This window comes from Oryctolagus cuniculus, chromosome 18 (genome assembly GCF_964237555.1).
Source record: "Oryctolagus cuniculus chromosome 18, mOryCun1.1, whole genome shotgun sequence".
Lineage (NCBI taxonomy): Eukaryota > Metazoa > Chordata > Mammalia > Lagomorpha > Leporidae > Oryctolagus > Oryctolagus cuniculus.
The window spans coordinates 24977292-24991165 of NC_091449.1; the positions used below are offsets into that span (position 1 = coordinate 24977292).

General features: G+C 55.1%; 1 protein-coding gene across 3 annotated transcripts in view; it reads left to right on the forward strand.

Moving 5' to 3' along the window:
* The window catches only part of TSHZ3 (teashirt zinc finger homeobox 3), a 74429-nt gene extending 63044 nt beyond the window's left edge, over nucleotides 1–11385 (forward strand). For 2 of the 3 annotated variants that reach the window (XM_070063709.1, XM_070063711.1), the window contains one exon: nucleotides 6546–11385. In XM_070063709.1, the coding sequence (XP_069919810.1) occupies nucleotides 6546–9781 (3236 nt within the window). In that variant the 3' untranslated portion in view covers nucleotides 9782–11385. The remainder of the gene's footprint in view (nucleotides 1–6545) is intronic. The other variant, XM_070063710.1, reaches the window with a different exon arrangement.
* The last annotated feature ends 2489 nt before the right edge of the window (nucleotides 11386–13874 follow it).

The window sequence follows — 13874 nt, forward strand, 5'->3', positions numbered from 1 at the left end:
TCCCATGTGTTGGGCTGTGGCGTCTTCAGGAGGCTTGTGTAAGTTCGCGGGTTTGCTTTCTTGTGAGCTCGCGTCTCCTGCTACGAGCCCCATTTGGCTGTGCTCAGCCAAGTTTCTCAGCTGATGCACTTGTCGGGCAAGGTGTCCTTGACCCTCAGCTCTCAAGAGATCTGCTGCCTTGCTGCTCTAGGTGCTTGCTGTTTCTGGTTTGCGGGGCGGGGAAGGTAGGGAAGCAGGTGCCACAGCTCCTCCCACCTTGGAGAAGGGCTTTTCTAACCCAGCCACTTGGGGAAGATGGCCTGCAGGGCCCCACCGCCTGGCCCGCACCTGCTGGTCTCTGCTTGCTCCTGTGTGTTCCGTAGCCTCCTTCACAGGTAGTGGCCGCCCAGGTTGCCATTGTACTTGTCATAGAGAACAGTGATATTCCTGCATTCTTGACTATGGGGAGAGGCACAGCCGGGGCGGTTTCCCTGGGAGGAGGGCACCCGTCAGGCTGCCGTTACCCCTCTGGTGTGGTCTAGGTTCCGCATCCCACCCCATGCATCCTAGAGACCCTTCCTGGTGAAGTGGCCCCACGGAAAATGCCAGGGCACTCCGAGTGAATGGACCCAGGAAGGGCTCATCCCAGCACCTCTCTTGGCTCTGGGGCTGGCTGGGATCTGGATCCATTTGTAATGTTTTAATGGCTTATTTATTTATTTCGTTTTATTTTTAAAGATTTTATTTACTTGAGAGGTAGAGTTACAGACAAAGAGAGAGAAAGAGATCTTCTATCTGCTAGTTCATTCCTCGAGTGGCCAAAACAACCAGAGCTGTGCTGATCCGAAGCCAGGATCCAGGAGCTGCTTCCAGGTCTCCCAACTGGGTTCAGGGGCCCAAGGACTTGGGTCATCCTTCACTGCTTTCCCAGGCCATAGCAGAAAGCTGGATCGAAAGTGGAGCAGCTGGGACTCGAACCGGCGCCCATATAGGCCATATAAGGCTGCAGGCGGAGCCTTAACCTACTAGGCCACAGCACCGGTGCCCTTGACAACTCTTTTAAGAGATTTGAAGATGGCATCTATGAAGTTTCTTGGTTTGTTCATCCCTTGTTGCGGGTACCTGCCGAGTGACCTCTGCAGGCCAGACAGTGGAGGCTCCGGGATGCTGCCTGGGAGCTGTTCTGCTCACACAGATATTGCTGGAACCTTGGGCTCTATGCAGGTGACGTGCTCCATCTGCTAAGGAGACAAGCGCTAGCATCTGGGAAGCCCACGGCCAGGAGTGACCTTCCTCCTGTGGCCTGGGGACGGCAGGTCCTTTCTGTCCCTTCCGTGACCGTGTCTCTGGGTTTCCAGCAGTGGAGGCAGCTGGGCAGACCTGGGCACTGTTGGGAGCTGAGAGCCCTGGAGGGGAGCAAGAGCTGTGTGAGGTGTTTGCCTGGTGTTCTGGGCCTACTTGGGAAGTCACTGAGTTGGTTCCTGGGGGTGGGGAGGCGGCCTGATCACGCAGGTGTTTTCAAACCACCCCAGAAGCCACTGCCTAGAGCCTGGGCGGAGGGGTCTGGGGCTAGATGTTGGGCATGGGTTGTGGAGGGAGTGGGAGATACCGGTGGCTTCCTGGGCCAGGGTGGCCCGGGAGGGGACCATTGCCCACACCATACTACAGGAAGTGACCTCCACTGAATTTCTGAATGCCTCTGGCTGACCTACTGTGTGCAAGGCCCTTGCCTTCGGAGGATCTGGGCATGGATATGGGGAAGTTTAATAGCAAGAACAGATGCCGGGAACTATCCAAGCAGTCACACAACTTCCCAAGGCCAAGCAGGGTTCATTGTCCAGTCCACACAGTGGGCCCTGCCTGCCACTGTCCCTCTGATGACCAGCGTGGGTGGGGGAAGGGTTCTCCCCATGCCCTCCAGCCCCGAGCTGACCTCTTGCTGTCCACACAATGACCAGAAGCCCCCAGTCTCCCCTCCCTCTGTGCCTGATCCACGGCATTAACCATCTCCATGTCTGGAAGTTTTCCCCCAAGCCGGGAGGGGAGCTTGCAGGTTAGGCTGAATCCTGGAGAGGCAGGACCAGGGAAAGCATTTTTTTTTTTTAATTTATTTATTTATTTTTGACAGGCAGAGTGGACAGTGAGAGAGAGAGATAGAGAGAAAGGTCTTCCTTTGCCATTGGTTCACCCTCCAATGGCCGGCGCACTGCGGCCGGCGCACCGCGCTGATCCGATGGCAGGAGCCAGGTACTTATCCTGGTCTCCCATGGGGTGCAGGGCCCAAGCACTTGGGCCATCCTCCACTGCACTCCCTGGCCACAGCAGAGAGCTGGCCTGGAAGAGGAGCAACCGGGACAGAATCCGGCGCCCTGACCGGGACTAGAACCCGGTGTGCCGGCACCGCAAGGTGGAGGATTAGCCTAGTGAGCCGCGGCGCCGGCCTTTTTTAATTTTTTAAAGATTCATTTATTTATTTGAAAGTCAGAGTTACACAGAGTCAGAAAGGGAGAGCCAGAGAGAAAGAGATCTTTCATCCACTTGAGGAACTCCCCAGATGGCTGCAACAGCCAGGGCTGGGCCAGTCAGGAGCCAGGACCCAGAGCTTCTTCCAGGTCTCGCCTTGGGCCATCCTCCACTTCTCCCAGGCTGCTAGCAGAGAGCCGGATAGGAAGTGGAGCAGCCGGGACCCGAACTGGCACCCGTATGGGATGCTGGCGTTGCAGGCAGAATGGGACGCACCTGGCCCCAGGAAAGGTCTTGATCGCCCGGTTCTAAGGAGGAGCCAGAGCTTGCACGGGCGGAAGCAGAGTGAGCAACTGTAAGCGTCAGTGCTTTGCCTTTCCTCTGGACAGCCACGAGATGATGGGGAATCCAGAGCAGTCACCACCCCAGGGCTGGGAGGGAAACCGAGGCCCGGAGGGAGGAGGGTGCACCCCCACCCCCGCTGCCTCTCTGAGCCTTTTCCCTTTGCATGCAGCTGTGTCAGAGCAAACCTGACGCTCTCGGAGGAGGTGGTGCCTTGCCCTGCACTTTTACGTGCTGGGAGGCATGGCTGGGAGGTAGGGCGGGGCGCAGCCTGAGGACGTGTTTCTCACCACTGGGTCTGAATGGAGAATGGCCCACAGCTAGCGAGGGGCCGTCACTGCAGGCGCCAGTGCCTTCTGCAGCTCCTGGGAACTAGGACCAGGCCGAGGGCGGGACATGGGTGAGACCCGGTCTTCTCAGTACCCAGGCCTGGCCTTGGCCCTCCGAGTTCGATTTCCCACCTTGTTTTGCTTTCGATTTCCTTGTCCCCTCAGTCATCAGACCGCTGGCCTTCTACTGTCACCGTGCAGGTTAGAAAGCATACTGGATGGCAGGCGCCATGGCTCAATAGGCTAATCCTCCGCCTTGCAGCGCCAGCACACTGGGTTCTAGTCCCGGTCAGGGCGCCGGATTCTGTCCCGGTTGCCCCTCTTCCAGGCCAGCTCTCTGCTGTGGCCAGGGAGTGCAGTGGACAATGGCCCAAGTGCTTGGGCCCTGCACCCCATGGGAGACCAGGAGAAGCACCTGGCTCCTGCCTTTGGATCAGCAGGGTGCGCCGGCCGCAGCATGCCAGCTGCGGTGGCCATTGGAGGGTGAACCAACGGCAAAGGAAGACCTTTCTCTCTGTCTCTCTCTCTCACTGTCCACTCTGCCTGTCAAAAAAAAAATTAAAAAAAAAAAAGAAAGCATACTGGAGTGTGTTGGGGGCCGGCCCACCACGGGAGCCGGTCCAGTCCGTGGGGTGCCCTGGACAGCCTGCCGCACTTCTTTCGTGGTGAGGGGTGGGGCTGTGATGCGTGGGAGGGGCCTTGGCCTTGTGGAGCCACACCGCTCCTGAGTGACAGGTGGGTTGGCAAACCTGCCAGCTTTTCCCTCTCAGCTGGGTGCCTGCATGCCGCGGTTGGCCCCTGGTGTGTGCTGTGTCATGGGGCTGTCTCCCTCCTAGACTGAATCCCCGGAGAGCGCTGTGCTAGTGGCTGTGTGCTGGGCATCTGTAGGGGCCATGGGGCTTAGACATCTACCCCTGTCTACACAGGGGCAGGGACACAGCCCGTGAGCCCTCCTCCTCCTGTCCCAGACTCGTTATTGGCAGTGGCGCCCTTCCATGGGAACACTGGGCCCCGGTGTGTTTCCACAGACTGTGGGCTGTGTCACTGGAGCCAGCCCAGGGCTACAAGAGTGTGGCAGGCACGCCCGGTCGTGCTGCGTGTCCCCCAGCCAGGATGGCCTCCTGGCCTCCAGGTTGCACAGGGCGGGTGCAGGACTCCCAGTGCGGAACCCAGGACAGGTCTGAGCAGGCACACTGCCTCCCCTGCAGGTATCTGGAATGTGCCGCCTGCCGAGGAAGGCAGTGGGACATGGCGCCAAGTCTTCCTTCACTGCTGCTTGTGTCTCCTGTCCCTCATCCAGCATGCGCTTTTGCCTTCATACTGTGGCCAGCAGCGGAGCCCGCCTTGGCTGCCACTGGCCTTGAGCACAGAGCGTTTGCCACTTGCATCTGTCATCGCTCAGTGCGTGACCCCAAACTGCAGGTTCATCGTGGCACTTCACACCTCGGCTGACCAGAGCGAGGCCCTTGGCTCTGATCATCCCGGAAGGACATTCCGTGGTTCAGATGTATTGTGGTTTTTATAGGCGCAAAAGTGCCCCTCTCCCTAGAGCTGATGTGTGTGTGCCCGGGGCCCTGCTCCCATCGCAGCTCGCGCCTCAGCTCAGAAGTCGCGCTGCTTGGGAAGGAAGTGACAGGGGCCAGTGTTGTGGTTAAACCTCCGACTGCAACGCCAGCATCCTACATGAGCACCTGTTACAGCCCCCCGCTGCTCCACCTGCAACACAGCTCCCTGCTAACGTGCCTGGGAAAGCGGCGGATGATGGTTCAAGTACCTGGGCCCCTGCCATCCACACGGGAGACCCAGACTGAGTTCCTGGCTCTTGGCTGCAGCCTGACCCAGCCCTAGCTATTGCAGCCATTTGGAGAGTGAACCAGTGTATAAAAGATTTCTCCATCTCTCTCTACAAATAACAGGGGTTTAAAAAAAAAAAAAAAAAAAAAAAGGAAGGGATCACCCTTGACCTAGAAGAAGTGGCTGGGGGGAGGGGGGGCAATATGTTTGGCTTCAAGGAAATCATTTCCCTGCTTTTATTTGTTTTATCCTGATGTAACTCAACACGGTGCCACTCTTTAAAGTTAGTGGAGTGAAATTCTCAAAGCTCCCTTTCCTTTTCTGAGAGCTTTATCAGGGGAAAAAAAATCAGCCTTGAGCGAGCTCTTTGGCACCTGATACACCTGCCCTGGGCCCTTTGAAGCAAGCGGGGATTAGGAGCTGCCAGAGAAAGCCCCTGCCTTCTTCTTCCCGGGGGGCTTGAGGTTGTCCGCTCCCCATGGGCTGGCCACTCCCGTGCCGAGCTCCAGTGAGGAGTAACCCTAGTCCCTAAACATAAAGGAGTGTGTGTGTGTGTGGGGGGGGGGATCACTCTGTTCTGTCCACATGCACGTCCATGGTGTTCCGAGTCTCTCACCAAGCCTGTTCTAGAACCTGAGGCTGCCCGGCCTGCCCCGCCCGCCACCTGCCCGGGGAATGCAAACCGGCTTTGTGTCCCCAGTTCCCTGGCCTCCAGAAAGACGGGATCCCTGTTGGATGCCCATGAAGCTGCTACTGAGTAAATATTGACAAAGTGGCCTAAAGAGCAAACACTTTGACATTTGTAAGGTCCACCGGAAGGTCTTGTATATATTTATACAGCAGGCATGAGCATCGCATACCAATTTTGCTGAACTTGTTCTGACAAAAGTCTGTACGTGGAGCGCACGTGTGGGGCATGGGCCAGGGGGCAGGGACTTCCCTCCCAGCCGGAACCAACCAGCACTCAGCTCCTGGTGAGAAACTTAGCTAAGCTTTTTGATCAGACTTGCTTTTCCAGAAGAAAGGAAGAGTAAGAAAGCAAAAGCCACAAAACCTGGTGTTTCCATTGACTGCGACTGATGTACTTTGTTTTTCCTTGGTACACATTTTATTGATGTTTTTGTGCTTTGTATTTATTAAAGATTGAGCCTCAAAAATGGAATGAGTAAAAAATGCTTGCTTAATTTAAATTGTGAATCTGTCTGTTAAGAAATGCATTAGGGGTAGGAGAAGCATAAGACATATTAATTGACAGACAGGAACTGCTGTCTCGGAGGTTGATACAAGTAATTTATTACTTTAGAAATGAATGCCACCTCCAGAATGTGCTTCATTAATTTCAAATTTAGTTTTAATTTCAAGCTGTTGCCCCTTGAGAAGAATAAGGTGGCAAATTATGTTTGAAGAGCAGATTTTTTTTTTCTTTTTGCTCCGAAGAAACACCACATTTTAACTATTTAGTTTTACGAATAACTGTGCCCACCCAGTTCGCGGTGTGCTCCCGAGAGCCGAGCACGCATGCGCGAGGCGAGAGCCCCCGCCTTGCTAATGCTTTCTCTCCTTTCTCTCCTCCTGCCCCCTTCTCTTCTCTCCGTGCTGCCCGGCCGGCCCGGCTCTCCCACCTGTTAATCACGGCAGCCTATGTTTCAGATGAACTCAAGGCAGCTGCCCTGGTGGACGAAGACCTAGAAGCGGACGAGCACCCAGCAGATGGCGAGCCGGCGGCCAAATACCCGTGCCCGGAAAAGGAGCTCAGCAAGACCTGCCCCAGCTACCAGGACTCCCCGGCCGCCGAGTTCTCCAGCCACGACCTGGACAGCGAGTCGCACATCAGCGAGACCAGCGACCGAATGGCCGACTTTGAGAGCGGCTCGGTCAAGAACGAAGAGGAGACCAAGGAGGTCCCGGCGCCCCTGGAGGACACGACTGTGTCCGACAGCCTGGAGCAGATGAAGGCCGTGTACAACAACTTCCTCTCCAACTCCTACTGGTCCAACCTCAACCTCAGCCTGCACCAGCCCTCCTCGGAGAAGAACAATGGTAGCAGCAGCAGCAGCAGCAGCAGTAGCAGCAGCTGCGGCAGCGGCAGCTTCGACTGGCACCAGAGTGCCATGGCCAAGACCCTGCAGCAGGTGTCCCAGAGCCGCATGCTGCCCGAGCCCAGCCTCTTTAGCACCGTGCAGCTGTACCGGCAGAGCAGCAAGCTCTACGGCTCCATCTTCACCGGGGCCAGCAAGTTCCGCTGCAAGGACTGTAGCGCCGCCTACGACACGCTGGTGGAGCTCACGGTGCACATGAACGAGACGGGCCACTACCGCGACGACAACCACGAGACCGACAACAACAACCCCAAGCGCTGGTCCAAGCCTCGCAAGCGCTCCTTGCTGGAGATGGAAGGCAAGGAAGACGCCCAGAAGGTGTTGAAGTGCATGTACTGTGGCCACTCCTTCGAGTCCCTGCAGGACCTGAGCGTGCACATGATCAAAACGAAACACTACCAAAAAGTGCCTCTGAAGGAACCCGTCACGCCCGTCGCCGCCAAAATCATCCCCGCTGCTGCCGCCGCCACCGCCCGCAAGAAGGCTCCGCTGGAACTCGAGGTCCCCAGCTCCCCGGACTCCACGGGCGGGACCCCCAAAGCCACCCTGGCGGACACCAACGACGCGCTGCAGAAAAACTCCAACCCCTATATCACGCCAAATAACCGCTACGGCCACCAGAACGGAGCCAGCTACGCGTGGCACTTTGAGGCGCGCAAGTCGCAGATCCTCAAGTGCATGGAATGCGGGAGCTCGCACGACACGCTGCAGGAGCTCACGGCCCACATGATGGTCACGGGCCACTTCATCAAGGTCACCAACTCGGCCATGAAGAAGGGCAAGCCCATCATGGAGACAACCGCCACGCCCTCCGTCGCCACGCTCCTGGACGAGAAGGTGCAGTCGGTGCCCCTGGCGGCCACCACGTTCACGTCCCCCTCCAGTACCCCTGCCAGTGTCTCCCCGAAGCTGACCGTGGTGGAGGTGAAGAAGGAGGTGGACAAGGAGAAGGCGGTCGCCGAGGAGAAGCCCAAGGAGAAGGAGAAGCCAAGCGAGGACGAGGAGAAGTATGACATCTCTTCCAAGTACCACTACTTGACCGAGAATGACTTGGAAGAGAGTCCCAAGGGGGGGCTGGACATCCTGAAGTCCCTGGAGAACACCGTGACGTCCGCCATCAACAAGGCTCAGAACGGCACCCCGAGCTGGGGCGGCTACCCCAGCATCCACGCCGCCTACCAGCTCCCCAACATGATGAAGCTGTCCCTGGGCTCGGCGGGCAAGAGCGCGCCCCTGAAGCCCATGTTCGGCAACAGCGAGCTCGTGTCCCCCACCAAGAGCCAGACCCTGGTCTCCCCGCCCAGCAGCCAGACCTCCCCCATGCCCAAGACCAACTTCCATGCCATGGAGGAGCTGGTGAAGAAGGTCAGCGAGAAGGTCGCCAAGGTGGAGGAGAAGATGAAGGAGCCCGAAGGGAAGCTGTCGCCGCCCAAGCGGGCCACGCCTTCGCCGTGCAGCAGCGAGTTCAGCGAGCCCATCAAGGTGGAGGCGGCCAGCGAGGGCGGCTTCAAGAGCCAGGAGGGCAGCCCCAGCCCGCCGCGGGACGGGGCCAAGGAGGGCAGCCCCGCGGCGGCGGCGGCAGAGCCCGTGGAGAATGGCAAGGCGCTGGGGCAGCCCCTGGCCGGCGGCCTGAGCGCCAGCACCGCCATCATCACGGACCACCCGCCCGAGCAGCCCTTTGTGAACCCGCTGAGCGCCCTGCAGTCCGTGATGAACATTCACCTGGGCAAGGCCGCCAAGCCCTCGCTGCCCGCCCTGGACCCCATGAGCATGCTCTTTAAGATGAGCAACAGCCTGGCCGAGAAGGCGGCCGTGGCCACGCCGCCGCCCCTGCAGGCCAAGAAGGCCGACCCCCTGGACCGCTACTTCTACCACGTGAGCAACGACCAGCCCATTGACTTGACCAAGGGCAAGGGTGACAAGGGCTGCCCGCTGGGGTCCGTGCTCCTGTCCCCCACGTCCACAGCCCCGGCCACCGCCTCCTCCACGGCGACCGCGGCGGCCAAGACGTCTGCGGTCGTGTCTTTCATGTCCAGCTCGCCACTGCGGGAGAACGCCCTGTCCGACATCTCCGACATGCTCAAGAACCTGACCGAGAGCCACACGTCCAAGTCCTCCACCCCATCCAGCCTCTCCGAGAAGTCTGACACCGACGGGACCACCCTGGAGGAGGCAGAGGAGGCCACCCCGGCGCAGAAGAGGAAGGGCCGCCAGTCCAACTGGAACCCGCAGCACCTGCTCATCCTCCAGGCCCAGTTCGCCGCCAGCCTGCGGCAGACGTCGGAAGGCAAGTACATCATGTCCGACCTGAGCCCGCAGGAGCGGATGCACATCTCCCGGTTCACCGGGCTCTCCATGACCACCATCAGCCACTGGCTGGCCAACGTGAAGTACCAGCTCCGAAGGACAGGTGGAACAAAGTTCCTCAAAAACTTGGACACCGGCCACCCCGTGTTCTTTTGTAACGACTGCGCCTCCCAAATCAGGACTCCCTCCACGTACATCAGCCACCTGGAGTCGCACCTGGGCTTCCGGCTCCGGGACTTGTCCAAACTCTCCACGGAACAGATTAGCAATCAGATAGCACAAACCAAGTCGCCATCAGAAAAACTGGTGACGTCCTCCCCGGAGGAGGACCTGGGGACCTCGTATCAGTGCAAGCTCTGCAATCGGACCTTTGCCAGCAAGCACGCCGTGAAACTCCACCTTAGCAAAACGCACGGGAAGTCGCCCGAGGACCACCTCCTGTACGTGTCCGAGCTGGAGAAGCAGTAGCGTTTGCTCTGAGGGAAACCTGTCGAAGGCACCTTAAGGCCCCCCCTCTGTCTTGCTCTCGGCTCGGGGGCTGGTCTCCGCTGCGGGGGAACCAGCGCTCTGGGCTGGGCTGGTTTTTGTAGAACTGTTATGTACGGTGTTTCCGTAGAGGTGCAGCAGCGGCAGCTGCTGTTACTGGTTCCCATATGAAGGTTAAGACGCAGTGGTAAGTGTTTGGAACTTTGTGTAAATGGGATTTAGTTGTGAGTATCCCTCCCCGATGCTTCAAGCTGCATGCATTAACAGACAGTGGAATTAAGCATTTATAAGGAAATCGGGCACACTTTTCGCCACGAGACCCGAGTGTGCTGGCGTTTCGCACCCTTTCATCTTCAGCCCTTCCGAGTACTTTGAAGCACTTTTGCATTAATTTGGTTAAAAAATAAAATGAAAGAATACTAATGTATGAAGCTCTGTTTTTTAAAACTCCTTACCAGCTTAGTTATAATAATATGAACCTCCGTTTATGCAGGTCTGCAGGGGTATAACACGCCTTGAAATTTAAAAGAATATTATTTTCACATTGAAACATAGATGTATATATTGTATAGATTTCCGACTCTCTTATGGAAAATGTGATTGTGGTTAAATGACCTTTTTTTCTTGCATTTATAGCAACAGTGTTTTATGTACCCTGCTATGCTCTGGGCATAAGCTGTGCCTCTGTATAGTGTATATGCCTTTTTCCTTTTTTTTTTTTTAAGGTCTATGGGTTTTGTTTTGTTCCGTTTTGTTTTTTTTTTACATGCAAACATTGTAAATTATACAGAAGATACCACAGATAGCATTTATAAAGTATACAGAAACATTATCTGAAAGCAAAGTATGATTGTTTGTTTTGCTATACAGTACATTTATATTGATAGAAGTTCATGTTTAAATTATACATATTTATTAGCATCAGATGATCATCTGTCCCGAGCAGTCTGAACAGGCGACGCCGGCAAGTACATCGCTGGCAGGCATCCTAACTGTTTTGCACATGATTTTTAAAGGTATTTATTAGAAATCAAAGAACACTCAAAACAAACTCAGCGCTCAAAGGGTTAAGTCTATTTGAAAAGAAAAAAAAAGAAACAAAAAAAAACACAAAAAGAACTTGTACTGTATTTCCTAAACATTGATAAAGCCTTTAAAATGTTTGTACTGTACTACTTTGCTTAAAAGTCACAAGGCGTCCTCTGATGCAGCCTCTCTCACTTATTTATAAGCCTTCTCGGTTGCCGTTCCGTCCTGAAGGATGCCTTTTTATTTCAATCGGTAACTTTCTGTTTTGTTCTTCCTAATTATTCTCCCAAGATCCCACGCTGCAGCTTTATCTTTAGGCTTATGAAAGGTAACCCGTGGTTACCGGCTCTCCAAGTGATTCTGTTCCTCTCCATTTCTGGCAGTTAATTTGCAGAAGTAACTGACAGCTGACACCATCCCAGAACCTATGTATAAAATATTGGCATGTGAACAGCACAGGCATCGTAACACACTCTGTGCCCTGTTTTGTTGTTGACAATGACTCTTCATATAACCCTTTTTTCTACGGCAGCATTAAAATTGTCTTTTTGCTATAATTTTGTGTTGCGTTCACAATTATGTCTGAAATGTGCTACGACTAACGAGCACATTAAAATTAAATTGTATGCGATCTGTTTATGACTGAGTTGGTTGCTGTGTCTGCCAGGTGCTGGCAGTCGGAAGTTGCACGTAAATCAGGGGAGTTGCAGTGAACTTTGGTGCAGGGAGAGCAGGGAGCCATCACTTGGAGGCGGCTGGAGCACAACCGGCCCCCGAGAATTAAAAAAAAAAAAAAAAAAAAAAAACCGTGAGCAGAAGAAGACGGGAGCCTGATCCTCCAATAGAGACGATGCTGGAAACCAGAGCTTCTGGTCACATGTGGCATGACCCAGGTAGGCACCCCCCTCTCGCCCCGCCCTGGGGTCTGGGCTCCGCTCCACGTGCTTTTTCGGGAGGGAGGAAGAAAGCTCAGGGTGGGACCCCCCTGTGGATTCAGGATGTTCAAACAGCAGAAACCACAGCCAAGCCAGGCTCAGACTGGGGGTCCTTTGGCTTGCTCTCCGGTGCCAAAGCAGCCAGATAAGGAGGTTGGGGTGGTGGTGGGGGGTGCCCTACAGGAGGAAAAGCGAACCCAGCCACGAGAGGCGGGGGAGAGCATTTATATGATAATCACAGGCGTTTATTGGCCCTGGCAAATCATGCCAAGGCAACGCCGGGAACATCATGTAAAATTGTAAAATACCTTTATTACTGTATTCAAACTACTCCTGCAGTTATGCGGAATCCTCTCTTCCCAACCTAGAATTATACAAATGAGAGATATATTACATCCGTGTAAGACATAAAACACCTCAACTTTAAAAAAGAAAAAAATAGCCCACTCTTTTATTAAACATGTAAATTAAGCCCTTTCAGGGATCTTCGGCAACACGCCCACGGTTTGCTGCCGGCCCCGCCCCTTTTTGTCAAGATGAGTCTGGATTTTCCCCGTCTCCTCTCTCCTCTCCCGGCATCCCGTCCCTCTCCGCTGAGTTTTTAGAGAGAGCCTCGCTTGTGGCTTAAAATGGACTCTTGGCTCACAGCGAGTGCCGCACCAGCTCCGTGCCTGCCTGGCGGTGCCGGCATCCACGTGGGCCCTGGGGACGGGGCGGGCGATGGGGAAGCAGCCATCTCCTCTGTGGCCAGCGCTGTCCCCTTGCCCAGCAGTCTTTTCCCTGCTGGCCGTCACCTGGGAGGAGCCGAGGGATACCTAGATTTCCCTGGGAGATGGGCTCCCCCCACCTCACCCCACCCCGCTCCCCAGGAAGGAACCTGGGGGACAGAGACACCCTCCCTTCCACGCCTTCCGCGTCTTCACATCCTGGAGCCCAGATTTCCACTCTGGGATTTTTCACAGGTTAAATATAGCATCGGTTTATTAGAATCCAAAGTCCTGCATCTAACAGATTAAACTGACAACACTTCCGTCACCACCAGGGCCCATGCGGCTTGAAGGGAGATGGGATTTGTACGGGCGATAGTGGAAGCCCCCCTCTCCAGGGTTTGGGAGAAGGACTCCGCACTCTGCCCATCTCCGTCTCCCGGGATCATCTTCGGGGCTTTCCAGCTGCCGAATTGGAAGTGTGGATTTATGGTCGAGGTTGGTAGCCAGTGATGGCTCCTGCCACCAGCCTTGGGCTTAGGGCCAGGAAAGGACGGTCCCTTTGAAAGCAGGGCCCAGGAATTAATTTTTGCCTCCAAGGACACAGCAGCTGGGCAGTGGAAGACTCTAGCCGTGAATGCAAACCTCATCTTGGCACAGTGATAATTCTCTAAATCACGCAGCAGGAGGATAGGGCTGGTGCAGCCCTTACCGTCCCTGGCATACCCAGGGCCATTTTCTCCTGAGGTCACCATATCCTTACCTAGCTAGCAAGTGGGCCACCGCCTGGAAGAGCCTGCCCTGCCATAGCCCAGAGTGGCCCTGACTTCTCAGAAGTCAAAGAGGAAGCTCCAGAGCCGCCTTGCATTCTGTTGTAGTCAGGCGCAAGTTCCACGGTTTGACATGACAGAGACAGTGGAGGAAGGAGTGGGTCGTCCGGGTCGGGTGCATGTGGGTCCGGGGAGGGGGCTGGGGGCATTGCCAGGTGAGGGAGGGAGGTTTTCATCACAGGTGTGTAGGTGACCCCGACCTCACCCCACCCAGGCCTGCGCTGGTTGCAGCTCTACTGTATATCTCGCAGGCATCACATTTAGGCAGTATCTTAAAATAACATTGGTGATAAATGTGCAATTTAACTAATTTATGGTGCTATGATTCGCTCAGGGCTACATGCAAGATGAAAATCTTAAATGGAGCTTGAACAGCTCACTTCACAACAAGAAATCAATATGCCACATCTTAGCAATTCGCTGCAGTCAACATCTAGCAGAAATATCAGTGATGTATCTTTAAGTTTTAGGCAGCAAGAATTCTATAATTAACCAAAATCTTACATGTATGTTAGAGAGGATTGGTTATGAAGAGGGCCCGGTCTCCGCGGCATCTCCGTTCCGCTTCCATTCT